Source organism: Pezoporus flaviventris, unplaced genomic scaffold (assembly GCF_033815535.1).
Source record: "Pezoporus flaviventris isolate CSIRO_AGI_PZ_B2104156 unplaced genomic scaffold, CSIRO_AGI_Pfla_v1 ptg000057l, whole genome shotgun sequence".
In the NCBI taxonomy this organism is placed as follows: Eukaryota; Metazoa; Chordata; class Aves; order Psittaciformes; family Psittacidae; genus Pezoporus; species Pezoporus flaviventris.
This window is the reverse complement of record NW_026892605.1, coordinates 4084371-4112034: the sequence shown is the minus strand read 5'-3', so window position 1 is coordinate 4112034 and position 27664 is coordinate 4084371. Positions and strand designations below refer to the sequence as shown.

Below are 27664 nucleotides of genomic sequence, written 5' to 3'. Positions count from 1 at the left end.
ATGGTATATTTAGAATTATGGCAACTACCTCTTCTAAAGCAGTATCTTAAGTCATAACAGCAGTGTCACAATTTTGTGTGTAAGAGAACTAGTGGTACCCATGTTGCTTTATCGTAATACTCCAAAAATTTTAGCTGCTCAAGACCTACTCTGTGCCTTAAGAAGAGTTTAAGGAACAATACAGCATGCTGCAAGAAGGAAACTGTATCAAGTAGACAGGACGTAAGAACCACATAGCTGTATTTGTGAAATTTCTGCGCTCTGTAGAATCACAAAACTGGGTTTGCAGCCCTCAGATCCTGCAGTAATTTTACAAGCGTAAAGAATTATTTCAGTTTCTTCGCATATGGTACTGTATCCCCTTTGCTTCTTTCATCTACTCTGGAATAATCTAAAATACCTGATCTGCACAGTATGTAAGTATTTAGCCTATTCAGAATTACAGTATAGCAGTACATATATGTGGCAGGACATCCTCAGAAAATTCACATCTTAAGTATTCAGAATGTACCTATCTTCCTCATTTAAGTGAAGAAAAGTCAGAACGAAGACATTTTACTGCTCAGAGCAAACTGCAAACCTGTTAATGTGTAATTTAAATAATGATAAAGATTTCCCTTTGACAATTTCTCTTGTAAAAAAAATGGCTGTGTCACATTTGCTTCATCTTCTAGTAAAAGGCATTTTCTTTGGTGGAATTACTTTTTTGATCTTACAAGTCCAGCCTTGTAACACTTACAGGCCCATTCTATATCATCTGTTCACTCAGTGAATGCAAAGTTAGTTCCAATTTAGAACATAAAATCAAACACATCAGTCAAACAACAGGAAGTCTAATCACATAAAAAAAAAAGCCTTTTAGTAGTAAAATTACAAATGTTACAGACATCAGAGATCTAAATGCAGTACATTGGAATACATTATCATCTGTATAAAATAAACAGTTTCACAGCTATTTTAAAAGCATCTTATTTTCTTAAAGTGTAGAGGAGTTTACTTAGAAGCATAGTGGATGTTTAAAATGCGCAGCTGCATACTTCTGTAGCTTTGTGATGATTTCCATTTCTGCTGCCCTAAATCTTCTGAATGAAAGATAAACATATTTCCTTATAACATCAATTCTATTATTTTGCTGCTTAATATTTTACCATATTTGTTTGAAAATAAGCTTGAAAATAAGTTATAGTTCAGATTTAAAAAAAAATAAAAAAGTAAACAGTCCAATTTGCAAATCTGAATCCTTAGTGATTCACTGAGTATTGTGCAAAAAGGGCTTTATAAAAACAGGACCTTAGAACCACTACTGGATAAATTCTTTTGTTCTGGTTTTGGCTGGGATAAAGCTAATTTTCCTCACAGTAGCTGGTGTGGGCTGTGTTTCAAATTTGTGCTGGAAACAGCATAAATAACGCAGGAACATTTTCACTATTGCTGAGCAGGGCTTAGAGAGTCAAGGCCTTTTCTGCTCGTCACACTGCCCCACCAGCGAGCAGGCCGGGGGTGCACAACAACTTGGGAAGGGAAGCCAGGACAGCCAACCTCAAATGAACCAAGGGATATCCCACGGCATAGGACAACATGCCCAATATACAGAGCTATGGGAAGAAGGAAGGGAAGTGGGATAATATGTGGAATTAAAGCATCTGTCTTCTCAAGTAACCATTATGCATGATGGAGCCTAGCTTTCCTGAAGGTGGCTGAACAACTACCTGACCATGGGAAGTGGTGAATGAATTCACCAATTTTTTTGCTTGTGTGTGGAGCTTTTCCTTTGCCCATTAAACCGTCTTTATCTCAACCCATGAGTTTTCTCACTTTTCTTTCTGAATCTTTCCCCCATTCCACCAGGGGAGCGTGAGCAACCAGCTGGGTGGGGCTCAGTCGCTACCCAGGGTTAAGCCATAACACCTTGAAAAACTAAGTCACAGCAATCACAAGTACAACATGCAGGAAAACAGAGGAGAGAATATGCTCTTGTGAAAGTATTATTTTCTGTTTGTTACTCTTCACCTGCCACTTCTCTTTCTGCTCTTTAAAACAAAGGGTATGGAAACAATCTTCCTTCAAGTAGATGGCTGGTGATGAGGAGAAACACTACAAGCTGTGACATGAATACAAAGTCATTAATACCTCATCTTGAGACAAGAGATTGGGGTGCCAGATGCAGAAGGGGAATAACAAGAGGAAATAGCTACTGTGTAGGATTGGTGCTCAACTGACACACCATCCTCTAACAAGCATTTCCATCTGGCATAAGTAGAAGCAATCTGCAATTATGCTGTAAAGAGTAACAAGGATGAGGGTGTTCACTATATAGCTACCAGAGGGCTACATATCCTCTGCTTCCTTCTACCACTAAAGCCTTCCATCACCATCTATTACACTTTGCCTACTTTCCTAGACTCCTATAATCCCTTGTTTCATATCCTTGGTACTGTCACATTCCCCACTTGCATGCTTCCTCCATAAACTCACTCAAAACCCAAAACACAGCCTAAAAAGTAGGGGCTTAGATATATCAACAGTTATGCACCTCAGCACTTACCCTGCCAACTACAGATATATTTCATCAGGAACCAGGTTATTAAGCAAGTTAATCCAGGTCCTATTTTAAGAATTGCATAGGTGAACAGAACTACTAAACCACAAGGATAATGACAGCATTGAATTCTGAGGGACTGGACTCATTGTCTTGCTGATAATACATCATAAATTACTATATATTGTTCTATCTAAACAATGGTTCTATTCCTATGTTCCCACATTTAAAAAATAAAAATAAAAATCAAACCAACCCACAAAAACAAAATAATAATCAACAACCAACCACACTGGGATGGCACAATGGATTTCTTCATCCTTGTATTAGGCTGTTGAAGAAAAGAGTGAATTCTTGTCTCCATTTCATCTCTACATACCTTTTTAGGGACCAGATCAAATTCTTCTCTGCCTAGCTTCACTGCTTTCCAGACCACCATCTTCTGATTTACTATAAGAAAGAGATGTTAAACCCCAGAACTCAACTGTTTAGTAGGAGCACAGTCATTCCAGTCCCACAACCCAGTAACAGAATACATCCAGTTGATTTTCCCTCTTCAAACACGTAAAGTTATAAGATTAAAAAAAATTAAGCACCAAAAAAACCCAACTCTTGACATCTTTCAGCCAAGTAGTAAACACAAGTCAATTTCCCTCAAAACCCCACAAAGTTCTGTGCCTAAGGTGTAACAGTGACAGTAGTCCCAGAAATCATTTGCTGTACTATCATTTTATAGAGTGTATAGAATTTGTATATAAAGTGAATGCTTAAACAATATACACGTCAACTTCCTCAGAATATTGGCTGAAATACTACATAATTGCTTCTTCTGGAGTACCTACAACTACCGATAGGGTGATGGTCACAAAGACTTATATTAACAATATTCTAAAAAAAAAAAAAAAAATCTCTGAATCACTAGCCTCCTACCTAGAACTGTGGCATTATAGCATTATAGAGCTGTCGCATTATTATATATATAGAATTAGAATTGTAACACTCTAATTATAGCCTCATCAACCAAATTCAGATGTATATTAGTCATCATTTGACATAACAGACCTGAGAAGTTCCTTTGGAGTCACTCTGATACACAATTCTATCTTCTAAACAGCCAGTAGCTGATAAAACTTTCAGTTATTAAAATCAGGCAAAAAATACAAGGTTTAGTAGATTTACTTCACATGTGTGTATCTAAGATAGAACTCCAAAGATTTATCAGCTGATCAAAACCACATCCCACACCTCATCAAGCTTGAAAACATCATTTATGCTGTGCAGGGCTGCACAACAAGGGTGATTTTCAACCCAAGACCCTTTCAGTCAGTCTCACCTCTGTGCCTGGCAAAATCTTGGAGGAGATTCTCCTGGAAGGCATGCTAAGGCACATGAAAACCAATGAGGTGGGTGGTGACAGCCAGCATGGCTTCACTAAGGGGAAATCCTGCCTGACCAATCTGGTGGCCTTCTATGATGGGGCTATGGAACTGATGGACAGGGGTAGAGAAGTGGACATCACCTGCCTGGATTTGTGCAAAGCATTTGACATTGTCGCACACGACATCCATGTCTCTAAATTGGAGAGACATCAATTTGATAGGTGGACCACTCAGTGCAGAAAGAACTGGCTGGATGGCTGCACACAGAGTTGTGGTCAATGGCTCAATGTCCAGCTGGAGACCAGTAACAAGTGGTGTCTCTCAGGGGTTGGTGTTGGGACCGGTCTTGTTCAACATCTTTGTCACTGACATGGACAGTGGGATTGAGTGCGCCGTCAGCAAGTTTGCCGATGACACCAAGCTGTGTGGTTTGGTTGATACGCTGGAGGGAAGGAATGCCATCCAGAGGGACCTTGACACGCTTGTGAGGTGGGCTGGTGCCATCTTATGAAGTTTAACCATGCCAAGTGCAAGGTCCTACACCTGGGTTGGAGCAATCCCAGGCACAGCTACAGGTTGGGCAGAGAAGAGATGCAGAGCAGCCCTGCGGAGAAGGACTTGGGGGTGTCGGTTGATGAGAAAATGAACACAGGCCGGCTTCAGTGTGCGCTCACAGCCCAGAAAGCCAACTGTATCCTGGGCTGCATCAAAAGGAGCGTGACCACCAGGTCGAAGGAGGTGATCCTGCCCCTCTATGCTGCTCTTGTGAGACCTCACTTGGGAGTACTGTGTACAGTTCTGGTGTCCTGAACTTAAGAACATGGAACTGTTGGAACAAGTTCAGAGAAGGGCCACGAGGATGATCAGGGGACTGGAACACCTCCCCTATGAAGACAGGCTGAGAAAGTTGGGGCTGTTCAGCCTGGAGAAGATGAGACTGCATGGAGACCTCATAGCAGCCTTCCAGTATCTGAAGGGGACCTATAAGGATGCTGTGGAGAACTCTTCATTAAGGACTGTAGTGATGGGAACAAGGGGTAACAGGTTAAAACCTAAAACAAGGGAAGTTTAGATTGGATATAAGAAGGAAGTTAAGGGCCGTGAGGCACTGTAATACGTTGCCCAGGGAAGTTGTGAATGCTCCCTCCATGGCGGTGTTCAAGGTGAGCCTGGAAAGAGCCTTGGGTGACATGGTTTAGGGTGAGGTGCCCCTGCCCATGGCAGTGGGGCTGGAACTAGTGATCTCAAGGTCCTTTCCAACCGTAACTATTCTATGATTTTATCATTCTATTGCGAGGGTGGTGAGGCACTGGAACAGGCTACCCAGAGAAGCTGTGAATGCTCCATCCCTGGTAGTGTTCGAGGCCAGGCTGGATGGAGTCTTGAGTGACATAGTTTAGTGTGTGGTGTTCCTGCCCATGGCAAGGAGGTTGGAACTAGATGATCTTTAGGTCCTTTCCAACCCTAACTAGTCTATGATCCTTACGAAACAGCAGTATAATAGCGTAATAAATTTCCAAGACATATTCCCAGTTTATAATGTAACTGAATTTCAAAACTGGTTAAAACGGGGGATAAATACTAAAAATATTTTTCTTTTATCTATCACTGCAAATAGGAATGGAAGCATGAACACAACATAGGGAAACAAAGGTCACTGCAGCAAGAAATTCAAGAAGGGTGCCATGCAGAAGGACAAAGAGGTAAATGTAAGTGAAGGGACTGAGAGTAAAACATGCATTAGACTGGACACATCGAAAAAGAACTGCTAGGCTGCATCTCAAAGCTAAAGGAAAGTTAAAAAGCAGATAAAGTGACTGAGCTTCAAAGGCTTGGCTGAGGGAGAGAGGTATAGCTTATTTTTAGCAAGCAAGCTTTGCATCATCCTCAGGATGGGGAAGCCTACATGGGAGCACCAACACTCAAGTAGCAGAACAGCAACAGAAGTACCTACACCTGCCCCTTTAGCTCCAGCAGTGCAGCCATCCTTGGGCCCAGGGAGCTCAAGCTATCAGCACCACAAGAGGCACTACTCCAGAGGCTAGTGTTACCCACCAAAACAGGCAACAACACCAGCTCCCAGTAACCCAGCAACTACAGGCTTACCCAGGATAATATGGGCTTTGACCACATGCAAGTGAGAGAAATTTATGTTAACATGGATAAGAGAAAAATTTCAAAGACTCTTTTATAAAATTTCTACCTGAAAGTGATTTTCCTCCTAATCATAGAGGTTCCCTGCCCATGGCAGGAGGAGATAGGATGAGATGACCTTTAAGGTCCTTTGTCCTGGGTTCAGCTGTAGCAGTCATTTTTCTCCTTGGTAGCTGGTGCAGTGCAGTGTTTTGACTTCCGGCTTGGGAACAGAGCTGATAACAATGATGTTTACCCTGACCAAGGATTTTGTGAGGCTCATGCTCTGCCAGGGGGGAGGGGAAGCCGGGAGGAAGCAGAGACAGGGCGCCTGTCCCAGGCTAGCCAAAGAGGTATTCCATACCACAGCACGTCATGCCCAGGATGTAACCGAGAGTTACCTGGAAGGGCTGGGACTGGAGGAGGTATCGGTTGGTGCTTGGTCGGGCTGGGGGGGGGGGGGGGGGGGGGGAGTTATCAGTTGGCTGGTGATGAGGTGTTGTATTCTCTTCCCTTGTTATTTCCTTTATCATTATTATCATTGGTGGTAGCAGTAGTGATTTGTGTTATACCTTAGTTACTAAACTGATCTTATCTCAACCTGTGGGACTTGCATTCTTTTGATTCTCCTCTCCATCCCTCCGGGAGTAGGGGGAGGAAAAGAAGGGGGGGGGGGGGGGAGTGAGTGAATAAGTTGCCTGACTGGGTTTAAACCACGACAGTCCTTTCAACTCAAACCATTCTATGATTCTATGATTTTAGAATGAGTTCATAATGAGAATACATGGTGTTTTCAAAAAAACTGAAATATATTCTGAACACCAAAATTAAGTGCTGCCTAGGAAACAGCATTCTACACACTGGAATTTTTAAGGAAGTCTCAAGGAAAGGAATGAGCTATACCTTCTTATTCATCACTAACCCTCATCAACTGTATCAACAACAAGGTATAATTTTATACAACATACCAATATGCAAAAGAGCAAATATTTAACTATAGTACACACAAATTCTTTACTTACAGATGCTCAATTTGGTCAAATTCTTTTTCGGCTTCTGCATAACAGAAAAAGAATTATATAAGGTCTCAATTTAGCAAACACTAGGAAAGTTCTGCCTTATTATGTTATTTACTCCATGTCTAAGCAAAACATTTTTTTCATTTTATTAGTTTTCCTAGATTTATAGTTCAAATTATCTTGTTCCTCTGTTCAGTAGAAGCACCTGTGAATTTTTCAAAAAGCTTACTTTGATCAAGTTTTAGCCTGATTTTAATACTTTATATATATAATATATATACATGTATGTATAAAACTGAAAAACATATACACATATACATATAATATAGACACATATATGTATGTAAAAACCCCTATGCATGTATCACTTCTGTTTCATCTTGTACACCTAGTTTGGCTCACCTATACGTGCCTTAGGTTCAACCACCAACATTAGTGCTTTCTGGTTTAATGCATTTTTAACTTCTTACTCAATTGCTTAACAGAAGTTTCTCTCTTCAAGACTACCAAGAGTTACTTCCATGCCTAAACAAGTATAGCCTCTAGATTATTTTGTCTTGTAAAGAAAAACGGAATGACTGTATCAAAACATTTTCGGAAAAGCACTGCTTACTGAAAGCACTTTATACCTGAATTCAAGACTCATGAAAGAGATTTTAAAATCGAAAAATACTTTCTTCTAGAACACTGCATTATTTTATCAGAAAAAACAGATGTGGGGGGAAAAAAAAATAAATATCACATTGACCTTCATATATGAAGTGTTTCATGTCCTGTCTTTCTACTTTTGTCTGCAATTTCAAAGGAAAGCTAGAAAAGGCTTACCTGTACGTTTTACTTTTGTTGAATATATCTCATAACAGACAATGAGAGCTACTAAAATAACAACTTCAATCACAATTGCAATGAAGGGTTTGAGAGGTGCCATGAAGGACAGAACTTTAAGCTCCAGTCTTCCTTCACTTTTCCCTAATTCAAAAGTAGCTTCACACCAATATTCACCACCATCCTCCTTGGTGAGCTTCAGTATCTTCAGCTGGGTTATACTGGCAGACTTTTTACTAATTACATACCTGTCTGCCAGCAAAGACTCATTAATGACAATCTGAAATTAAAAAATACAAGTCTTATTAATGTAATGAGAAAGTGTCTAACCAAATTATTATCAATAGACAGTTCTATATAGAGTGATGTAAAAACAAGTTCAGAACAAGTGGCATTTGTGAATTATGTTTACTGCACCTCCAAGGGAAAGTATTATCTTAGCCGTCTGCCTGTGTTCCCTTTATATTCAGTGGAGGAAAACACACACTTTCAATGAGCAAGTTGCCTGACCTGTTTTAGTCTACTTAAGATCAGATGAAAGGTAGCCCTGACTCTACTGACTCTCCACTGACAAAAGCAGCTTCAGGTGTCAGGATGCAATACCCAGGTTTTACCACAGCACAAAGCATGTACTTTCAAGTTGAACCGGGAATGCTGCTTCACTGGAAATTATGTTGACAGTCTTACAAGCCAGTGCTACTCTCCAGCAGCAGAGAGGAGACAGATCTATTTACCTCCTCTCTAGCTTATTTTAGAAATTAAATGCTGCTTCCCCCAGAAAAGGGCTAGAACAAAGTGGCTATACTTCCAAGACTAATGGGGATCTTCAAACGTGGGTATGTGAAGGCGGGAAACTGCTAAGCAAGATTTTTCCTTACAGCCTTTAAGGCAAGAGCAGAAGTGAGAAGAGGTTTCAGCTCCTTCAGAATCCATCAGCACAGCAGCCTCCACAATGGGATGACCTCCTTTAGCTCCAGTGCCCCAGAGGCCATACAGACTGGGAAATACAGAATTACTTGTATATGGAGAAGGAGAAAAATGGGTATGTGCCTGCTCACCTCAAGCCTCCAATACCCTTCACGTCTTTAGAAATGTCGTGCTGTAAGATTTTTCTTGGTATCAAGCAGCAAAATTTGAAAAAATATGACTATTAATATAGTAAAATGAAATACCTAATGACCCACCTGATTTGTTTCACTTCTATCTGGTCTGTAAGAGTATGGCAGGGACTTTCTGGAAAGCGAACATCATAAAAACCAGAACAAAAACTAAATCCCTGTAATAATGACTGTTCCTAAATATCACAGATTTTTTTTCCCTCATGTACAGAGATTTCAATGAGCTTTAATATAAATTCAATTAGTAGAGCCTACAGCAAAAAAGTCATCATATTTTACAAAGTGTCTGTACTTGGATTTTGCCATGTTTTGCTTGGCAAACAGATGGAAACCTTACCTGTTTACTTCCATTGGTCATATACCAGGTCCAAGAAATGGCTGTATAGCCAGGACATTCACAAGTCATTACAGCTGTATCTCTAAGGTAACTGATTGTGGGTTTTTCTTTTCCTTTAATTTTCGGTACTACAAAGTGGGAAAAAGTTCATTATGCGAGAGCTATAAGTTTTAATTACAATACTGCAAAAAGATATTTAGGTATCTACTTACAGTAGTCCATTCACTTCCTTTTCCCTTAAAATACAGATGATTCTATCATTCAAAACATGATGTAAATGAAGAGTCTTTTCAGGCTGACATTACACATACAGAATTTATATGGAAACTACAAGAATCCTGTTCACAGTTGCTGTCTGATCTTAAAGGTTGCCAATTAAAACTGAAAACTGAGTGATACTCAGATTGAGATTTCTACCCTTGGCCATTTCCTCTTTCCTTAAAAGCTGTGAGCTACATGCTTCAATTCTAGTACACTAGAAAAACATACTAATTTTTGTGCAACTTCACTCAATCAGCAAAAAGTCATAGAAGTCTATTCCAGCCATAATGCTACAACATAATGGTATGTGGCAATGACTGCGTATGCAGGGAGCTTCTCTTTGCAATTAAGACAAAACAGACTGATAGAACTCTGCAGTTAAAAATATTCTGAGTTGAAGCATGGCTTTCAGGTGCATGCCAATATAAAAGAATGTCAGTCCAATCTTGATAACGAGACAACATTGCCAGAAGAAACATGGCATCCGTTCGTAACTTCAGAGCTACTTGTCCCAGCCACTATAACCACAGATGACCCACAGCCTTCCAACAGCAAAAGCCAAGAGTTGTTGAATATATTCAGGCATGCCACAGATATATTTGCTCAGCTGCAATTATATCATGCTAGGGTATGTATTTTCCCTTCCCCCTTCTTCCTCTTTATTAGGATGTTTACCAGCATGCTTTCTTCAGATCCATTTATTTTAAATTTTACGTAAAAGTTTCGTTGTTCTATCTTGTAAGTACAAATCCAGTACATCTTAAATTATATTGGTCACACTAGACTAAACAGGGCAAGAATTTGTTTTCAGCAGTTATGATGGAACAATTTGGTATAAACTAAGATTGTGCTTGTTCACCCCCCTCTTGATTGGCTGAGCAGAAATTAATTTTCCACAAAAAGTCCACTTCTTGTGAGCAACCAAGCTTCAAAATTCCCATTCCAGAAACAGATATTAAACCAATTTCTTAAAAAGAACACTGCTTAAAACCTCAGAATTTGCTGCACTATACATCAACCCAGCATCATTACTAGTGAAGTCTTCTCACTCCATACATATTTGTTTTAATCATTAAACACTATCCTTCCTTCTAAAGAGCTGTGACAGAGTACCCTCACTCCTGTCAGGTAACTGCCAGTAATTGTTTACACCTCCCTGGCAATTTATAGAAGAGAAAAAACAAAGTTAAGGAAAAAAAGAACTTAACAGGGGAAAGCAAACAGAAAACCCTCCTACCCAGCACAGTAGGGTTTTTTTAGTCAAAAAGATTTAGCCATTCTGATGAGTGGCAAACAAACTACAGCTACTGGCATACCAACAACACATACAACCACATTAACCATGAACAAGGACACAAGTATCCATCATGAGCTCTTAACAGAGTGGTTAATCCTGAATGTGCAAGGAAATATTGTGCTTTGTTCCAGATACTTTTGCAAGAATTTTTACCCAGCACTGGTGCTGCACAGAAAAATGTTGAGATCAGCAGACAGGTGATCACACCAGCATTTGCACCAGTCAAGAGTTCCACACTAGTTAATAAAGACAAGAGTTGTTTCAAAGCGCATATACCTGGACAGGTGCTCAAGGATCCCTGAACAAAGGGCAAACAAATTAATCTATTCTACCCTTTAATATAGCTACTACAATACTTCAAAATACCCATGAATGGTCTCCATATTTAATAATTTGATCTTCCTATAAGTACCTCATTGTTCTCTGCAGATATGGGTAAAAGCTTAACGCCTCAAAATTTGCAGGGTCATGCCATGCCAGAATGGGGAGGAAAAGGAGGAGAGGCAAGACATCCATAATGCCTAACTGCCTTGTGGAAAATCATTGCAGTTAGTTACAACAGTGATGACTTTAGCCACCGAGTCTATCAACATATTACTCATCTTTCAGTCTGAGATTTGTTCTCTCTGCATTACTGACTGGAAGATTCAAGGACTTCTCCTTCTCATTTCCGTCACTCTTACATTAATCTTAAAAAATGTCAAACCAGTACTTTTTATGGCACCAGAAGTGGCAGCATTCAACCATTATGAAACAATTGTCCCATCTTCTTGTAATAAATTTAGCAGTCCTATGCACTGTTCTGGAAAAGATGACTTCCCTATTGAGTCATTCCTGCCCTTACTGAAACAGTTACTTTCAAACGAATAAGGCCTCCTTTCACTTTTTTAATCTAAACAGAATTGGGTAGACATTCAACTAAACTTTAAGCATATACTGACAAGAAAAACATAAAATCATTTTTAGAGATTAAAAAACCTGAATAAACTACAATTTTGACTTTCTTCAATATTACAAGCTAGTCTCCCCTGGCTGAAGGCTTGAAAACAGGTATTGTTTCAAGAGCTGAACATACATGAGAGTTTTCTCAAGTTATATGAGCAGAGATCCCACTGAACAAAGGCAGCTTGCAGCACAGTGCAATGCCGTGCTGGTTAGCCCAGCTGAGGTAAGGGTAAGTATTTGAAGAGGCAGCAGTTTTAGAAGCCTGTGTTCAGTGAGAATCTCTCTCATATATATATATCATCCCGTGGACCTTTCACAGATCAAATGTTTATCTTGCTTTTTTACAAAATTTGGATGGTGAGAACGGAAAAGGCAATAGCTCTCATTAAGATATGAAGGCTCTCAGCAGCTTGTGTTTGTTCAATTCCCACATCTTACATTCAACTGGATTTCACCTACTACAGTTGGGACAATATTGTTGGAGAAAAGAATGTAACACAGAAGAAAGGGCATTCCTACTGCCCAATTAAACACAGTAACTTTTAATGTAAGTGCTGTTATTGGACAGAATGACAGATGCACTAAAGCAGTAATTTGGTGTTTCGGAAATAGAACCGAATTTGTTCAAAAACCTGCCTCCATTCTGCCAATTATTTGCTCCTCTTGTAACACAGAATCTCAAGCCAAACTTCTAAGTCATTGGCTCTGCTTATTGATGGATTTATCTGAGACACCATCCTTTCCTCCCAACCCCCAGAAAGTGATAAGCATTTAGTCCTGCTTAGGGATAGAAAAGGAAAGGGAAATCATTGCTCATTTAGGAAAAAAGTAGGTTTATATGCTCTTTTGGTTGCTAACAAGTTTTGTTAAAAAGGCTTCAAAATTCTTCTTCCCACCACACCTTTGATAGTGAGTATCACTTAGCTTCTCTATATTAGTCACTGCTTATCAAATTAACCTAATTTCCATACTATCCGGAAGCCATAATAACACACAATTTCAACAGTCAAGTGAAGCAAATGTAAAGTAAAATAAAACTAAAGTTAGTTAAAATTGAATACAATTACCTTGTAAGTGAAAAATACCACTGAGCTCTTTTTCACCTTTCAGGGTACAGTTGTAACTTCCCAACTTACTGCTATCGGAGACACTAACTCTTAAAAGAAAAAGAAAAAAAAAAAACAACACACAAAACAAATCACCAATCTGGTTTTCTGATCGTATTCTCTTCTGTCCTACAACTATTGGTGACGGCTAACTAACATTCTAAATAAGCAAAGAGATTAGTAGTGGAACAGAGAAGAGACACTGCTGAAACACTGGATTCAGATTCACTGCAATGTAGAAACAGCATGACATTTTTAAGGAAACAGAGAAGCACAAGCACAGCTGTGAACATAAATATTTTCAACCTTGATGCTCATAGAAGGCCAAACATTTTTAAGCAGTATGATCTACAGTTTAGCAAACACAAAATACTATATAATTCACATCGCAAACCCATGTCCAATGTAGGACTTCAGAACAGATTATTTAAAAGGTTCATTCTTTCTAAAGTCAGTCAATGGCTAGCACAGCTTAAACACAGAACATTTTTAAAGAGCTGCCACCTACTGAAGCCCAGCATCTCTGTCAGTAAACATTTCACAGGCACTTCGTACAAAGATTTACATGGCTGTGCTTGTGTGTACAGTGTAGCAGAAAAGTAAAATATGTTCTCACCACATTTCCCATCATAGAAATTTCAGATAAATACTACTGATGTTAAGAATCATAGAACAGTTAGGGCTGGAAAGGACCTTAAGATCATTTAGTTCCAACCCCCCTGCCATGGGCAGGGACACCTAAAACTAAACTGTATCATCCAAGGCCTCGTCCAACCCGGTCTTGAACACTGCCAGGGATGGAGCATTCACAGCCTCCCTGGGCAACCTATTCCAGTGCCTCACCACCCTCACAGGAAAGAATTTCCTCCTTATATCCAATCTAAACTTCCTCGTTTAAGTTTTAACCCGTTACCCCTTGTCCTATCACTACAGACCTAATGAAGAGTCCATCCCCAGCATCCCTATCCAGATACTGGAAGGCTGCTATGAGGTCTCCATGCAGCCAAGAGAAGGCTCAACAGCCCCAACTTTCACAGCCTGTCTTCATAGGGGAGGTGCTCCAGTCCCCTGATCATCCTCGTGACCCTTCTCTGGACTTGTTCCAACAGTTCCATGTCCTTTTTATGTTGAGGACACCAGAACTGTACACAATACTCCCAAGTGAGGTCTCACAAGAGCAGAGTAAAGGGGCAGGATCACCTCCTTTGACTTGCTGGTCACGCTCCTTTTGAGGCAACCCAGGATACGGTTGGCTTTCTGGGCTGCGAGTGCACACTGAAGCCAGCTCATGTTCATTTTCCTCATCAACCAACACCCCCAAGTCTTTCTCCACAGGGCTGCTCTGCATCTCTTCTCTGCCCAACCTGTAGCTGTGCCTGGGATTGCCCCAACCCAGGTGTAGGACCTTGTACTTGGCATGGTTAAACTTCATCAGGTTGGCATCAGCCCACCTCACAAGCGTGTCAAGGTCCCTCTGGATGGCATTCCTTCCCTCCAGCCTATCAACTGAACCACACAGCTTGGTGTCATCAGCAAACTTGCTGAGGGAGCACTCAATCCCACTGTCCATGTCAGTGACGAAGATGTTGAACAAGACCGGTCCCAACAGTGGGCCCAAGGTCTTCATTCTCACCGTCCCTGCGTCTGCCTTCCAAGACTTGGGTGGTGTGGTCAGGGCCTTTGCCAGTGAAGACCGAGGCAAAGAAGTCATTCAGAACCTCAGCCTTCTCCAAATCCTGTGTAGCTAGTTCTCCTGAGAGCTTCCTGAGGGGGCCTACGTTCTCCCTAGTCTGTTTTTTATTTGCTATGTACCTGTAGAATCTCTTCCTGTTATCCTTAATACCCCTAGCCAAGTTTAATTCTAACTGGGCCTTAGCTTTCCTAGTTACCTGACTGGGTTTAAACCACGACAACCTGGTCCCTAACTTCCCAGACAACATCCCTGTACTCTTCCCAGGCTGCCTGTCCTTGCTTCCACTTTTTAGAAGCCTCTTTTTTCAACTGAATTTTCCTCAGCAGCTCCTTATCCATCCAAGGAGGTCTCCTGGCCCTCCTGCTGCACTTCCTTCTGGTTGGGATGCAACACTCCTGAGCTTGTAGCAGGTGATCCTTGAATATCAACCAACAGTCCTGGGCCCCCCTGCCCTCTAGGGCTATATCCCATGGAACCTTACTAAGCAGGTTCCTGAGTAGGCCGAAGTCTGCTCTTTTGAAGTCCAGGGCAGTGACCTTGCTGCACGCTAACCAAAGCTATGCAGAAATCAACTGGAGACTACCTCGTTAAATATCTGTAGAGGGGTTAATTTTAGAGTCCAACAGTAAATAGTATCAACTGAGGAAGATTTCTACATTTTTTGAGTCTCCTCAGAGGTTATAAAGAGTTAAGAAAATCTTTAAAACAAAACATTTTAGCTGTAAAGCTGTTTTCTTTTTTGTTTTGCTAATTATGACTTAATCACTGATGACTTTCAGATTACTGCAAAGGAGCACTGAGATGGAAAAGAGAATGTGGAAAAACAGGGAACTTGAAAAAGTAATTGAGATATTTTAGCAATCTCAGACTAAGATGACTTAAGTTCTCGGTAATACAGTTCTTTCTTCATGCCTGTGGTAACTGCCACCTTTCTCCTTTCCTACAGCCTCAATATGCCAGTTACAGACATATATTAATCACTGCATCTTGCTCTATGACACACATGACTAGTGCTAGCAGCGTATATGCATGGGATAACTCATTAGAGCCTGCAAGTCAAACTGTAAAGAATGTTACTTACTTGATGCTCCAGCTGTTATCAGTTTTATTGGTATGACTGATAGTTTCATTTCCCCTCTTCCAAGACACTTGAAAACTTTTCAAATAAGAATACTCCTTGTCCAATATGCAAGTAAGTTCAACTTCAACTACCTTTTCCAAACTGATAGTTGTTTCCACAGAAGTACCAGAAGCACCTAAAAAGTTTAAAAACTATATTTACAAAAACCATTTCTTCATTGTGGAGGAAGAACAGATTCAAATTTGTGTTTTACATATGCTGGATTACAAGTGGATATATTGTGGTGTTGTTATACTTTCCAGGCTAAAACTGCAAAAATCAGACAATGCCAGTAATTTTCTTAAGCCATAACTGAGTTATGATACACATCTATTACAAAAATTACACTCATTCATTCTGTAGGTAAAATTCTTATGGAGTTCTAACATACAAACATAGATATTCATTTCACTGAAAGCAAGAGAAGACATTCTTCTACATAATTTAACCCAAACCAAAGTATACTAAGCACTTAGCTCTCGCCAGGGGCAACAATATCTGCTCCCAGTCTAAACTTCCTTTTGAAATTCACACGTGGTATTTAAAAAGCAGGATTTATTGGATTAAAAATAGTAAGCATAAGAAAAATATTAATAATCTCAAAATGTTTGACTTGTAAGTATATACAAGCACCCAAGTTTCAGCCAGTTGCATATTTTTATGATACTGTAAGACCACAGGTAATGTCCTGCTGCTAGTGAAGATGCTGACAAAAATCCACAGCCTTAACATTTTTGCATCTGGCTTTTCATGCTGCAGCTGCTGAATTTGAAAACAGATCATCTTCAAATTACAGCTGCCTTTGCAAGCCAGTACAGCATGAAAACATTCCAATACAGTAAAACTACCCGACATTTTTTATGCTTATGAAGCTTGCTAAAAGCAAAAGTGAGAGTATCCAAAAAGTAGATTGCAACAGCAGATACTGCAAGGGTGTTAAGGCACTGGAAACAAGTTGTCCAGAGAAGCTGTGGCTGCCCTATCTGTGGGAGAGTTCAAGTCTAGGTTGGATGGTGCTTTGAGCAACCTGTCTAGTGGAAAATGTCCTGCTCGTGCCAGCGGAGGTTGGTACCACATGATCTTTAAGGTCCCTTCCAACCTTAACCAGTCTATGATCATCTGAATATCTTGTATTTTCTCTGATCTACTCAGCCTTTTATAAATAACACACCTGACTTTTTACTGGTCAGCACTGACATTTTATTTCATAATTGGCATTTTCTGTCATACCTTTTAGATACAACTCTGGTTAGTCTATCCAAATACTCCACCAAAAATTATTCCAGGCCTCACCTCAACCCTATGCCTATCCTATAGTATCTGACGGTCAAGGGTACACTTGTATTTCACAGCTCACGCAAATTCTTTGAGAAAAACCAAGTTTTAAGGTACAGCTCATTGCCCTAGTACTGCAAGTCATACCTAAGCAGCAGCAAAGACTGGCTGAAGTAGAAGACCCAGTTACTCCCATAAAATATTTAAACTTCACTGGGTCTGGTACACACATTTACAGCCTGCAGAACAGCACGCCCAAAAATCCAAATCCCAGCCAAAATACCACAGATCTGTTGAACGGGGTCAAAGTTACAGGTGCAACACCTTAAGCTTCCATAGCAGAGGAAAGTCAGTAACTGCAACTCATCTATTAGAGCTACTACACTTAATAAATGAGCCAAGCATAACTCACCTTGTTGTTTACGACAGAAGTTATTTTAAAATGGAATTGGTTTCAGAGTAGCTAAACATTTACAGTCAGATTAATTACACTGGCTAAAAGCAGAATCTGTACTTTGAGCTTATTTAAAAACTTCACACTTTAAATGAATGGAATGTGAAAACCCTATGCTGTTGAAGGCTAACCACTACCACAACCGATATCTGGAACACCTCTGTACCAAGAGTACATGTATCAGAGCAAGAGATACTAACTTAAGCTTCCTCCTAGAAGAAATACGGTGTAAATGCTGTACAATAATGTCATTAAAATATCATACCAGAATTTTGCAATGGAATAATAAATTATCTCCTCTCATTGAGAGATATTTCAGTTAGATTAATTTTTCCAGTTGTCCAAGAAATTAGTTATAAATTATTATTATGGGAGCTTCACATCACCTGTAGGAAGATCTTTATCTTGCCTTTTCTCCATGCTTTAAATCCTGTAATGCTGCAAAGTTTACTAACACCTGCTGGTTAACAAGTACCCTAACTTATGTGGTCTTCAGAAGCGGTTTTACTAGTGCAAAGAAATTGTCACTTGGATTGATTTGGGGGAAACACATAGCTATGAGCTGGTTTTACTTGCTATTATTAAAAAGTAAGAATCTCATTCTCCACTAATAAAAATAATTATTAGAACGCAATATTCAATAATGCAACAAACATTAATATTTCCCTTTACTGGGCTCATCACATGCTTACTGTGAGCACTGTAACTTTATCAAGAAAGTGCCATCCTAGCTACTTCCGTAACTCATATAAAAGATTGTGCATAATCATAGGCATTCAATATAACATAACTGGAAGAGGAAAAATTACATACCAGGTAGGAGTAACTCATACTGCACAGAAGTGATACTCTGACTGCTTGTCTGCCTGTACTCTTTTGTGGCAAGATTTGGACCTAACAAGGTTGCAAAGGAAACAAAGTGATATGTTATGACCCCGTAAAGGTAAACATACTGCAGAACATCAATACAGTGCTGCAATTATTTTTTACAGCAATATGAGGGAAAGAAAAGGACCTTGCTAAATGCAGACTACTGTGGAGATCCTTTCACATACCTTGTGGATTAGAAGTGAGAATCTGAAAACTGGAGTGTTGTGCGGCTGCTGCTATAGTAATTATGTCATTTTAGAAGATTGTTTCTAGCTTTAATATACTGTAACTATGAATGACAATACTCTGAAGAAGTTGTAACAATCCATTATAAAGCCTGATTCAAAGATTACAGGTGGGTCCTAGAACTGTATAGAACTACATCAATGTTTAAGTACAGCTTGGAAAAGTAATAAGCTTTTTTTTTAAAAAAAAAAAAGGCAAAAAACAAAAACACCCACCCACAAAAAAACAAACAAACAAACAAACAAAAAAGAAAAACACCACCACAAACACACACACACACAACATAACCCAGAAGGACAGAACACTGCCATTCCCAAAGCCACTACAATTTAACAATACAGCCAAAAAGACAGAGGTAGGCTATCTAATCTAGATGTAGCTCTAATAAATGACCATCATCTGCCTGACTAAAATATACTCATTTCCTTCTGCAAAGGAAAACTGTGTTTAGGAAGTTTAATACAGCCTGCAAAAAGTCTTTTCTGTCAGGCTATGGATAGCCTACTTTTCAGGGACTACCTTTGTAAAACTCAATACGGCTCTCAGGCAGGCAACTTTAAGCATGAACAGTCTGTTCCCACTATTCTAGTTGTTTTCATGCTCCATGCATTTCCAGGACAGAGCAAGAAAGCAAATTGATAAACTACAGCATTAACAGCAGATGTAGCCCCACTAAGGGAGCATCATCCTTCCACATCTACACACATCATTGTTTCCTTAATATTGTACTATCTGCATACAAATCCCTAGTAAACTGAAACACACTGTGGGAGAAGGCATTAGAAGTTATGCTTAAAGGAAAGGTCAATTTAACACAGTTCTAGCAATTTTATTTTCAGTTTTCAGTTACTTTCTGTACAGCTTGAACATCTTTATCTTGGTAATTACCAACAAATACAAACCCTCCATAACCATTTCATATAAAAATAAAATTAAAAAAACACAACCAAAAAAACAAAAAAAAAAAAACCAAGGTAGAACCTTAGGGTAGCTGAAACAACCATTTCAGTAGAATGATGTGATTGCTTTTACCAGGTACAGACACTTCATGTTCAAGTGTCACAGGATCCGAAGGGCGCCCCTGCGTTTGCCAACTGACAATTTGTGTAGTTGCCATGGGTTCTGAAAGGTGACAAAAAACAAACCTGTTACCAAAAAAAATCTTTTTCTTTCAATTTAGTAAAGAAACAAAAGCAACAGAGATTCCTCCTGCCCCACAGTACATAAAACACACTAAATGTTTTTAGTTTCACATGCTTGCAATTTTATCGTCAATTTTATAATGCATTTCAGAAATATATAAATAGTAACTATATATTAAATCTGATTATCATACAACATTATAGGGGAAAATTATACTAGTTTTTGTAGAAGAATAAGGGCTTCATTATGTCTCCTATTCATGGATTGAAAAGGTGCATATTCAGTCAGGAAAATGGAGAAAACTGGCCTACAGTTTGATTTCTTACTGACAGAAGCACTGGGTGGCAGAGTTGATCACTGTGCAGTAAAAACAGTCTCTGAAAGCCTAGGTCTCCTCAGAATTACTCCTTCACTTTTCCTGCATAAAATACTGAAATTTGAGGCAACGTTCTAGAACATGCTTCTCTCAGCTACAATTGGAGAGAATCTGGCTGTGCTGAAGGAGGGCCCTGCTAGTGATTTGAATCTAAAGGTCTCTGAGCAAGCATAAGCACAGTTACCACATGCCTTCCTAGTTGCAGGACCATTCTGTAAAGCAGTGTTTTATCTGCATGTCAGCTCACAACACTAAGAACACTATGCCACAGGCAATCAGCCTTTTGCCTGGCTTGTTCCATCTGCACTTTCATACCTTCCCTCCTGCTTCAACAAGTAACAATAAACCTGTATATAAAGGTGGATGACGTTGAAGAACAGCTACATTTGGTTGTTGTTAACAGTAGACTTGTCAATCTCAGGTGCTATTACAAAATGTTATTTTAAGAAAAAGAAAATTATAAAGCTGTCTCCCAGCACTAGACAGTAAGTCCTGGTTCTCTAGGTAACAGCACAAGCAAGCCTTGATCTCGACCTGACGGAGAAAAACTAGCCCAAGTGTTTACCCCTGAAACAAGACATGAAGGCCAAAAGAGTTCTGGAGAATCTTTCTTTGCTTATGTGTGAAAACACCCTGTTTTGTCATGGATCACTTGAGTTTATCTCAGTCTCGTACATGCATCACTTTATTTGTTACTGAAATCTCTCATGATGATACATTCAGATGGCAGCAGTGCCAGGCCATACAGTAATTGTTATCCATCCACAAAAAACAAAACCACCTTTAAAATGTCCTGCACACTAATAGGAGCATTATACTGACTTTGTTTCTCAATCCATGTATAAATGAAATAATCAGGTTAGGTCACATTATATAAAATACTTGTGTATTTTAGTTCATGGAAGCTTTCAAAAACATATTTGTAGTCCTTTCTAGATCACATCTTTCTATACAACCTCTAGTGGAAGGTGATCCTACCCATAGCAACGGGGTTGGAACTAGATGATCTCTAAGGTCCTTTCCAACCCAATCCATTCTGTGATTCTATGTATATGTGTGCTTATTAATGGAAAGAGTTACTGAATACAATAAAACTGTAGGCACAATAACTTGTCCAAACTTGCTTGAGTTCATGTATAAATATAACTTAGTCCACGTTTGATAAGCACTAACCAACGTGAGCTTTGGTACACTGCTGAATTCCTGCTTCTCTGTGTTTATGAGAAAGGAGAGGTGGAATCAACAATCATCAGTTTCTTCTCCTGCCTGGAATTTATTCTCTGCTCCCTATCAAAACCACAGTTAAGGCCCAGAATACGATGAATAAAGTGCAGGACAACCAAAGGTTTTGACACATCCATAATTAAAAAAAAAATAGAGGAAGATAGCAGCAAGGTGCCTGGCATTATTAACAGAATCATAGAATAGTTAGTGTGTGTATATATATAGTTAGTTAGCTAATAATATATATAATTAATGCCCTGGCGCAAGGGCATTATTATACCTCTCACTAGCCCAAGAGGAAGATTCCTCACACAAAAAATTATCTGGGGCGAGTGCTAAAATAGAACCTCCAACAATGGTTCTAGGTTGGGAATTATCCCATCTCCAGAGTCATTGCCTTCTTTTATCACATATACGCATAAAGGCAACAGATCACACAATTAGCAGTTAGACAGCTTTTTCCGGTCCTCAAGATGCTTACACCTTAGCTCTTGCAGTGGCTTTAAAAGACGTAGATTACATATTTACTTCTCTTCCCTCTGAAAAGTCACAATCTTATTTGAAAGACTTTAGTATAAAAATGTAAACTCTACACCATAACTTAGTAGCACTAGGAAAATGTATTATAGCTTTAGGTGTATTGAAATAAAACGATTACCAAGAAATGACTCATTAAGTTCATTCTTCATATTAGTCAAAGAGTTTGCCTGAGACTGACTGCTTGCATCTTGTGTTGTCATAGCTGGATCTAAAGAAAGAAAAAAGGGTTTAAAGAAACTTTACTCTCCCTAAGTTGAACTAAGTCAGAACCATCTAGTTAATGAAAATAATTAAAACAGAATTTCGTCACCACAGCCTACTACCTACATTTTCCCCAAAGTTCTGAACATATAAAGCCAAAGTGTGCAAGAACTACTTTTCATTATTTCTTTAGCTTACTTTCTGCAAGAAAAGATTAAAGAACTGAGCAGTATTTGACCTCTAATTTCTGCAGACATATCTCTTCCTGTAGCTAGCCTATAGTCAGGCAAAACCATTCTTCAGGATAGTCCACCAGGTCAATAAACTTTACAAGCTGTACTTATTCTGTCTTGTTTATGGGTTTAGACTACCATGTTTTATGACACTAACACTAGTTGGTTATTTTTAAACAAAGATTAGCAGAATTCACTAATAGAATAAAGACCTCATTACAACCTTACACATCTAGCCTGTTTTGTGATGCAGTGAAAAACTCCCTTTCCTACTACTATTACCCTGGTGAGCAAAAGCAAAAGTATTTATCTTAAATATGGAGTTCAAGTAGTCATAATGACTATTTCCATTTATCACCACTGCAAACCTGATACTGTTCTTGTAATACAGCTTTTGCAAGAGCCAGGCAAGACTCTAGGGTTTTGCTTTATGGTCTTGACTGGAGAAAGGACAGGGGAAGAGGCACAAGACTTGCTTAGCTTAAGCATATTGCTGCATCGCCCTTCTATTAAGAATTAAAGGTCCCTAGTTGTTTTACAAAAATCAAGATATTTATCCCTTCCTTTCTGTTCCCACATCTGGGTGGCAGAACTAGCTATTATAAAATAAATGCTACTACCTTCAGATGCTTATGTATTCCAGGACATATTCTACTGCCATAACAATAGGACACACTTGTTCTCAAACTCAGAGCAATCTAACATTAGTAGCTTAAGTGGTTTGGCTGGTACCCACACAGAGAAAAAAGGACATGTGCTTTGCATTTGTAATTAAAGTCTGGCAGGGGTAATAATCTATGCTAGACATCCAAGACAGCAGCAAGTATAGATGGAAAGTCAAAAGCTACATCATACTTTAAAGTGTGCCCAAGCTTGCCGAGAGCTGCCTGCCTTCAGCAGAAGGTAAAGTCAGCACCCCGCCAGTTCCTACAAGTGATCAACACTACTAACACTCCTGCCTCATTTCAGCACGATGGGCATAGACCACCTACAGACTCTTCCACTGGCATCTCCAGCACGCAGTTACTTGAGACATCAGTCATGACCAGCTTGCAGCATCCGCTTTCTCAATCTGCCTCAAAAGTAAAACAAGATAGTCAAATAATATTATTAAAAATTTAAGCATTAGCAGTTCTTAGTAACAGGCTCTTAATTCTTCATACTTCTCCACACCAATCCACTGGTCCTATAGCCAAGTGTTCCCTCACAGCGCTTCACCTAAGCAAAAAACTTAATAAATCTGCTCTGGCTATCTGCTCACTTATGACCCAGCCAGCAAGAAGACCAAGTCTTACTATCTTCTTAACAAAGCTGCTGAGAGCACGGAGAGCCATTATGCTTCCAATATTCATGGTAAGGTTGAAGAAAGGTCCATGAATTTTTATATCTGTAGCATCTTGAGGCATTCTAAAGATGTCATGGATCACCTGACTGTCAGCTCAGTAGATGCATCACCTGCACAGTAATTAAAATCCCAAAAGATGATTAATTTAGGAGATGCTAGAGCCAAGCTATACAGCAGCTCTGTTATCGCTCTGCAAGGAACGCAGATAACCTGCAACGTGTTTTGCATACTAATACGGTTCTCATCTTGGCTGTCTTCCTTGATTCATGTACCAAGTGAACAGTTCAAGTAGCATTATTTCTAGTCCACATCTTAGCTCTTATCTGTCCACATGTCAAACTACATAACAGAGATAACATTGCACTGCTCTTGTCCTTTCATACACACCTGCTGAATAGCATCAGAAATCAAGACAACCCAGCATTGCATGCTTAGGGTCACCAAGTCAGGCAGTAATGTAAGCAAGTGAAACAGAGTAACTTCTCAAACTACTGAGTCATGGCTGCATACCTTCGCCTACAATTGATGTGCATTAGATTTAATCAATAGTGTGGTGGCTTGCTATTCTCTTGGTGCCCTGATCTTTATGCAGGAAGGAGCTGCGGAGAGTATGAGGTCATTAATTTGTTTGTTCTGCCTTACCTCTGCTCTATATTGCAGCCAGTACTTGAGGGATAGAGTGTAGATGTATCACCAGAGCAGTTATCACCAGAGCAATTTCAGGCTTTAAAATCTATTCATTCTTTTTCAGCCAGAAAAGCAGCTGAATAGAAAAGCACTGAGATATAATTTGGTTTAATTTAACATCATCAATTTAATGTTTAATTTTATGCCAATTTATTTCATACCAATTTCACAAGTCCATGCAAGCACACAGCATTCACTATCCAAAACCAGCCACCAGAACCTCTCAATACTCCTAGGAAAGGTAAAAGCTGCATGCTGAGTGCTCCTGAAAGCAACAAAGGATTCACATAAATAAGACTCCCAAATGCCCTGAGATACAAGCTCTTCCCTCAGGACAAACCAGAAAAATCCAACCTGGAAGCCAAGTCTTTAAGAAATTAGGTGCATCCTCTACTCCTGTAACTCCTTAGTATCTTTACAGGCAGAAGCTGGGAGATGAGATGTGGGGGGTTTGCTTTTCCTCAAGGAATGCTGCAACTAAACTAGGCAACCACAAAGGCTGCCTAATGAAACAGCAAACTCTGAAGAAAAGTGTTGTGACACCACCCTCCCTTAGAAATTACTCTCAATTCAGTACAGATTAAGAGTGGTGGTTTTCTTTTTTTCAAGCAACAGAAGAAGAACTCTTCTCAAGCTACTTATCAAAATAAAATCGAAGAGGCCTCTTGTGGTTTCTGCTTGACCAGCTGCAGAAGACTACGCAACCCAGCTTTCTGCAACTGGCCTTGTGCACTTACTACCCCCTCTGGTTGTTTCTACTGCAAGCACTCCTTTTGCCTGAAGAAGTCTGCTGAACCCCCACATCCCCTGAACGCATACCGTTTCTGGACTTCACAGGAAGGCAATTTTAGTTCTCCACCCTCCAAAAGAACATGATATTCCCCTTTACTGCACGTGTGCTGATAGCCCCTGCGCCTGACAAGCTTTTTGTACATTTGGTTAATAATCAATGAAAGCTTAAAACACTCTTCCTCACATTTAAACCACCATGGAAATCACCACGGTAGGAAGTATGAAGCCTTCCTACCTAGTTTATACAACTATAAAAGCATTTAATATAAATCTGAAAAACAACAGCCTCTATACAGATAAAGGGTACTAATGCAGGTGGCTTATTTCTGAAGTTTGCTCAAAGCCAGACATGATATCCACCACTTCAGGAAGGTACGACTCTGGAAATTTTGGAAACACAAATACGACTTTGTTGGGTTGGGTTTTTTTGTGTGGCTTTTGGCCTTTTTAAAAAAAATATATATTTTGTTTGTTTTCGAGAAGATTATGTATCACTGATGTGTTTACATGAACTTAGAACTGCTTCAACTACCTTTAGGTAGTTTTCAGCAGTAGCAGTCACCAACATGTGGCTAACTTGCTATAATGTGACTCATGCTCCTACAATTATCAGGCCATTTACAGTCACAAAACATTTTGATTAATGAAATAAACTGAAAGGACTTAAACCTTTGTATGCATAAATATACTTGTATTTTACAGCTTAAGAACTACAGATTTTCCTCTGCTTGCATACATAAATATATGTATTTTAAACAAGCCTTAATAAGTGTAAAACACATTTTGTGTCCTTATATATTCATAAAAATCATATTTATGTATTATATGAAACTACTGTAAATTCTACAGAAGTTATCATACACAGGGAGTAGTACTGCTTCTCTTAGAAAAACCAACAGAGGCACAAAAACTTGTGTTGGTATGTAATTGCTTATATATCACATGCTGAAAATGCAGCTAAACCACTGACAGTGAACTGAAATCTCAGCAATAATGTTCACATACATGCACTGGCAGAACTTCCTACCCTGACAAGACACACTCCAACAGTCACGTCTTGCACAGAAGACATTAGCAATCTGATATTTCCTTCCACTACCATTCTGTACTACTCTGCAATGCTCCAAAACCAGCAATTAACAGAAATACACTAGCTTTAGGGAAGGAGGGAAAAAAAAAAAAAACACAAAAAAAAAAACCACAAAAAACCCACCAAACTCCTATTTCTGTTGAAAACTACTAAAGGAAGAACAGAGCCCAGACAGTCCCTCTTCCCTCTTGGATTTTAGATGCCCCATTTAAAACCCCAATCTAAAATCCTCCAAGGAACATTCCTCACAACCTGCCAGGCACACTTATAGTTTATGCAACTTACCAATTTGAGGTTTTTTTTCAGAACTTAAAACAATGCTTTACCCGATAATCATAAAGCAGCAATAAAACACTGTCCTGCACCTGCGAACTAACAAACCCTCCCGTCCGCGAGGGAGGGAGCCGGGATGTTGCCAGACCCCAGCCCCAGCGCGCCCTCTGCCCCTCAGCCAGCACCGCGCCGACCACCATGTTACCGCCAATTAGATGGCGACAGGGAGGGGGTCCCTACTGCCAGCAGACCTATAAGAAACCCAAGCACGTTTATGAAACTAAAGGCGAGAGCACGCAGAAGCAGAGGGAAGACGGCACCGAGGCGGTCCGACGCCGGGGGGGGGGGAAGTCGGTGTCGCCGAGAAGAAACACCTCGATCGTTTGAACAAGCAAGGTCGAGGAACACCCTCCTCGCCGCGCCACCGCCTCCTTCCCAGGGAAGTCAGGGGGCTGCTGCAGGGCAGGGAGAATCTTAGATCGGCCGCAGCTCCCAGGTCGCACCCGTGGCCCCCTTGCTCCATTCCACTCCGATTCTTAGGGCGGACAGGGTGGCTGCAGCATGGCAACCACCTACCCCAGCCCAACCCGCGAAACGAGGGGGCATTTACCTGCTGAGCTCCCGCCCGAGAGACTGAGGTAGAGGCAAACCAGCAGCAGCCCCCCCAGGCACTTCCCTGCGGAGGCGGCAAGCATAGCGCTACAGCCGCCAAGATCTGCCGCTCCCTTCGACGCACAGGCAGTTGGCTCGGCAGCGGTCACTGGGGAAGGAAGCCTCGAGCGGGCAGGGGCGGCTCTGAGGCACAGTCGGCTGCGGCACGGATCAGAACCAAAACAAAGCAGAACAGGGCAAGTGTCAGGCAACGACTGCGAGAAAAGCACAGGCACCACCGCTGCGCCTCACAGAGAGAGCATGTCCCCGCTGTGCTTTCTGCAGCGGGCGGAAGGGCGGGTGTAACCGCCACTTGGTAATTGGTGGGTGCTCCGCAGCTGACCCAGCTCGAAGCCTCGCTGGGGCGGCTGGAGCTGACAAGAGCGCGGGTGGGGGTGGGTCCAGTCTTGCCTGTGGTTGGGAGCAGGTGTTGCTGCGGGACCCACCTCGAGTCGAGCAGCCCTCCGGACGGCCGCTGGCTGTGGTAGGGTC

At 40.3% G+C, this 27664-nt stretch overlaps 1 protein-coding gene across 2 annotated transcripts; it reads right to left on the bottom strand.

Annotated features, from left to right (window-relative positions):
* Positions 1–638: 638 nt before the first annotated feature.
* EMB (embigin) lies at positions 639–27357 on the bottom strand. Of its 2 annotated transcripts, XM_061469427.1 has the most exons (11): positions 27132–27304; positions 22019–22108; positions 19650–19739; positions 18315–18395; positions 15734–15908; positions 12921–13009; positions 9351–9478; positions 7896–8175; positions 7074–7107; positions 2919–2989; positions 639–1082 (listed from the first exon to the last, which is right to left on the bottom strand). In XM_061469427.1, exons 1-10 carry the CDS (start codon positions 27214–27216, stop codon positions 2935–2937), a joined length of 1107 nt encoding a protein of 368 aa, XP_061325411.1. In that variant the 5' UTR covers positions 27217–27304; the 3' UTR covers positions 639–1082; positions 2919–2934. The 2 variants fall into 2 exon arrangements, with proteins under 2 accessions (XP_061325411.1, XP_061325412.1); XM_061469428.1 differs by lacking the exon at positions 19650–19739 and having other exon boundaries at positions 27132–27357.
* Between the last annotated feature and the right edge of the window lie 307 nt (positions 27358–27664).

Bases quoted from the DNA above. Each gene is read 5' to 3' on its own strand.
- EMB (XM_061469427.1), bottom strand. From the start codon at position 27,216: ATGCTTGCCGCCTCCGCAGGGAAGTGCCTGGGGGGGCTGCTGCTGGTT. The intron at 22,109-27,131 runs GTAAATGCCCCC...TTCTTTCTTTAG, and splicing joins CTCGGGCGGGAGCTCAGCAG to ATCCAGCTATGACAACACAA. The intron at 7,108-7,895 runs GTAAGCCTTTTC...TCTGTTATGCAG, and splicing joins AACAAAAGTAAAACGTACAG to AAGCCGAAAAAGAATTTGAC.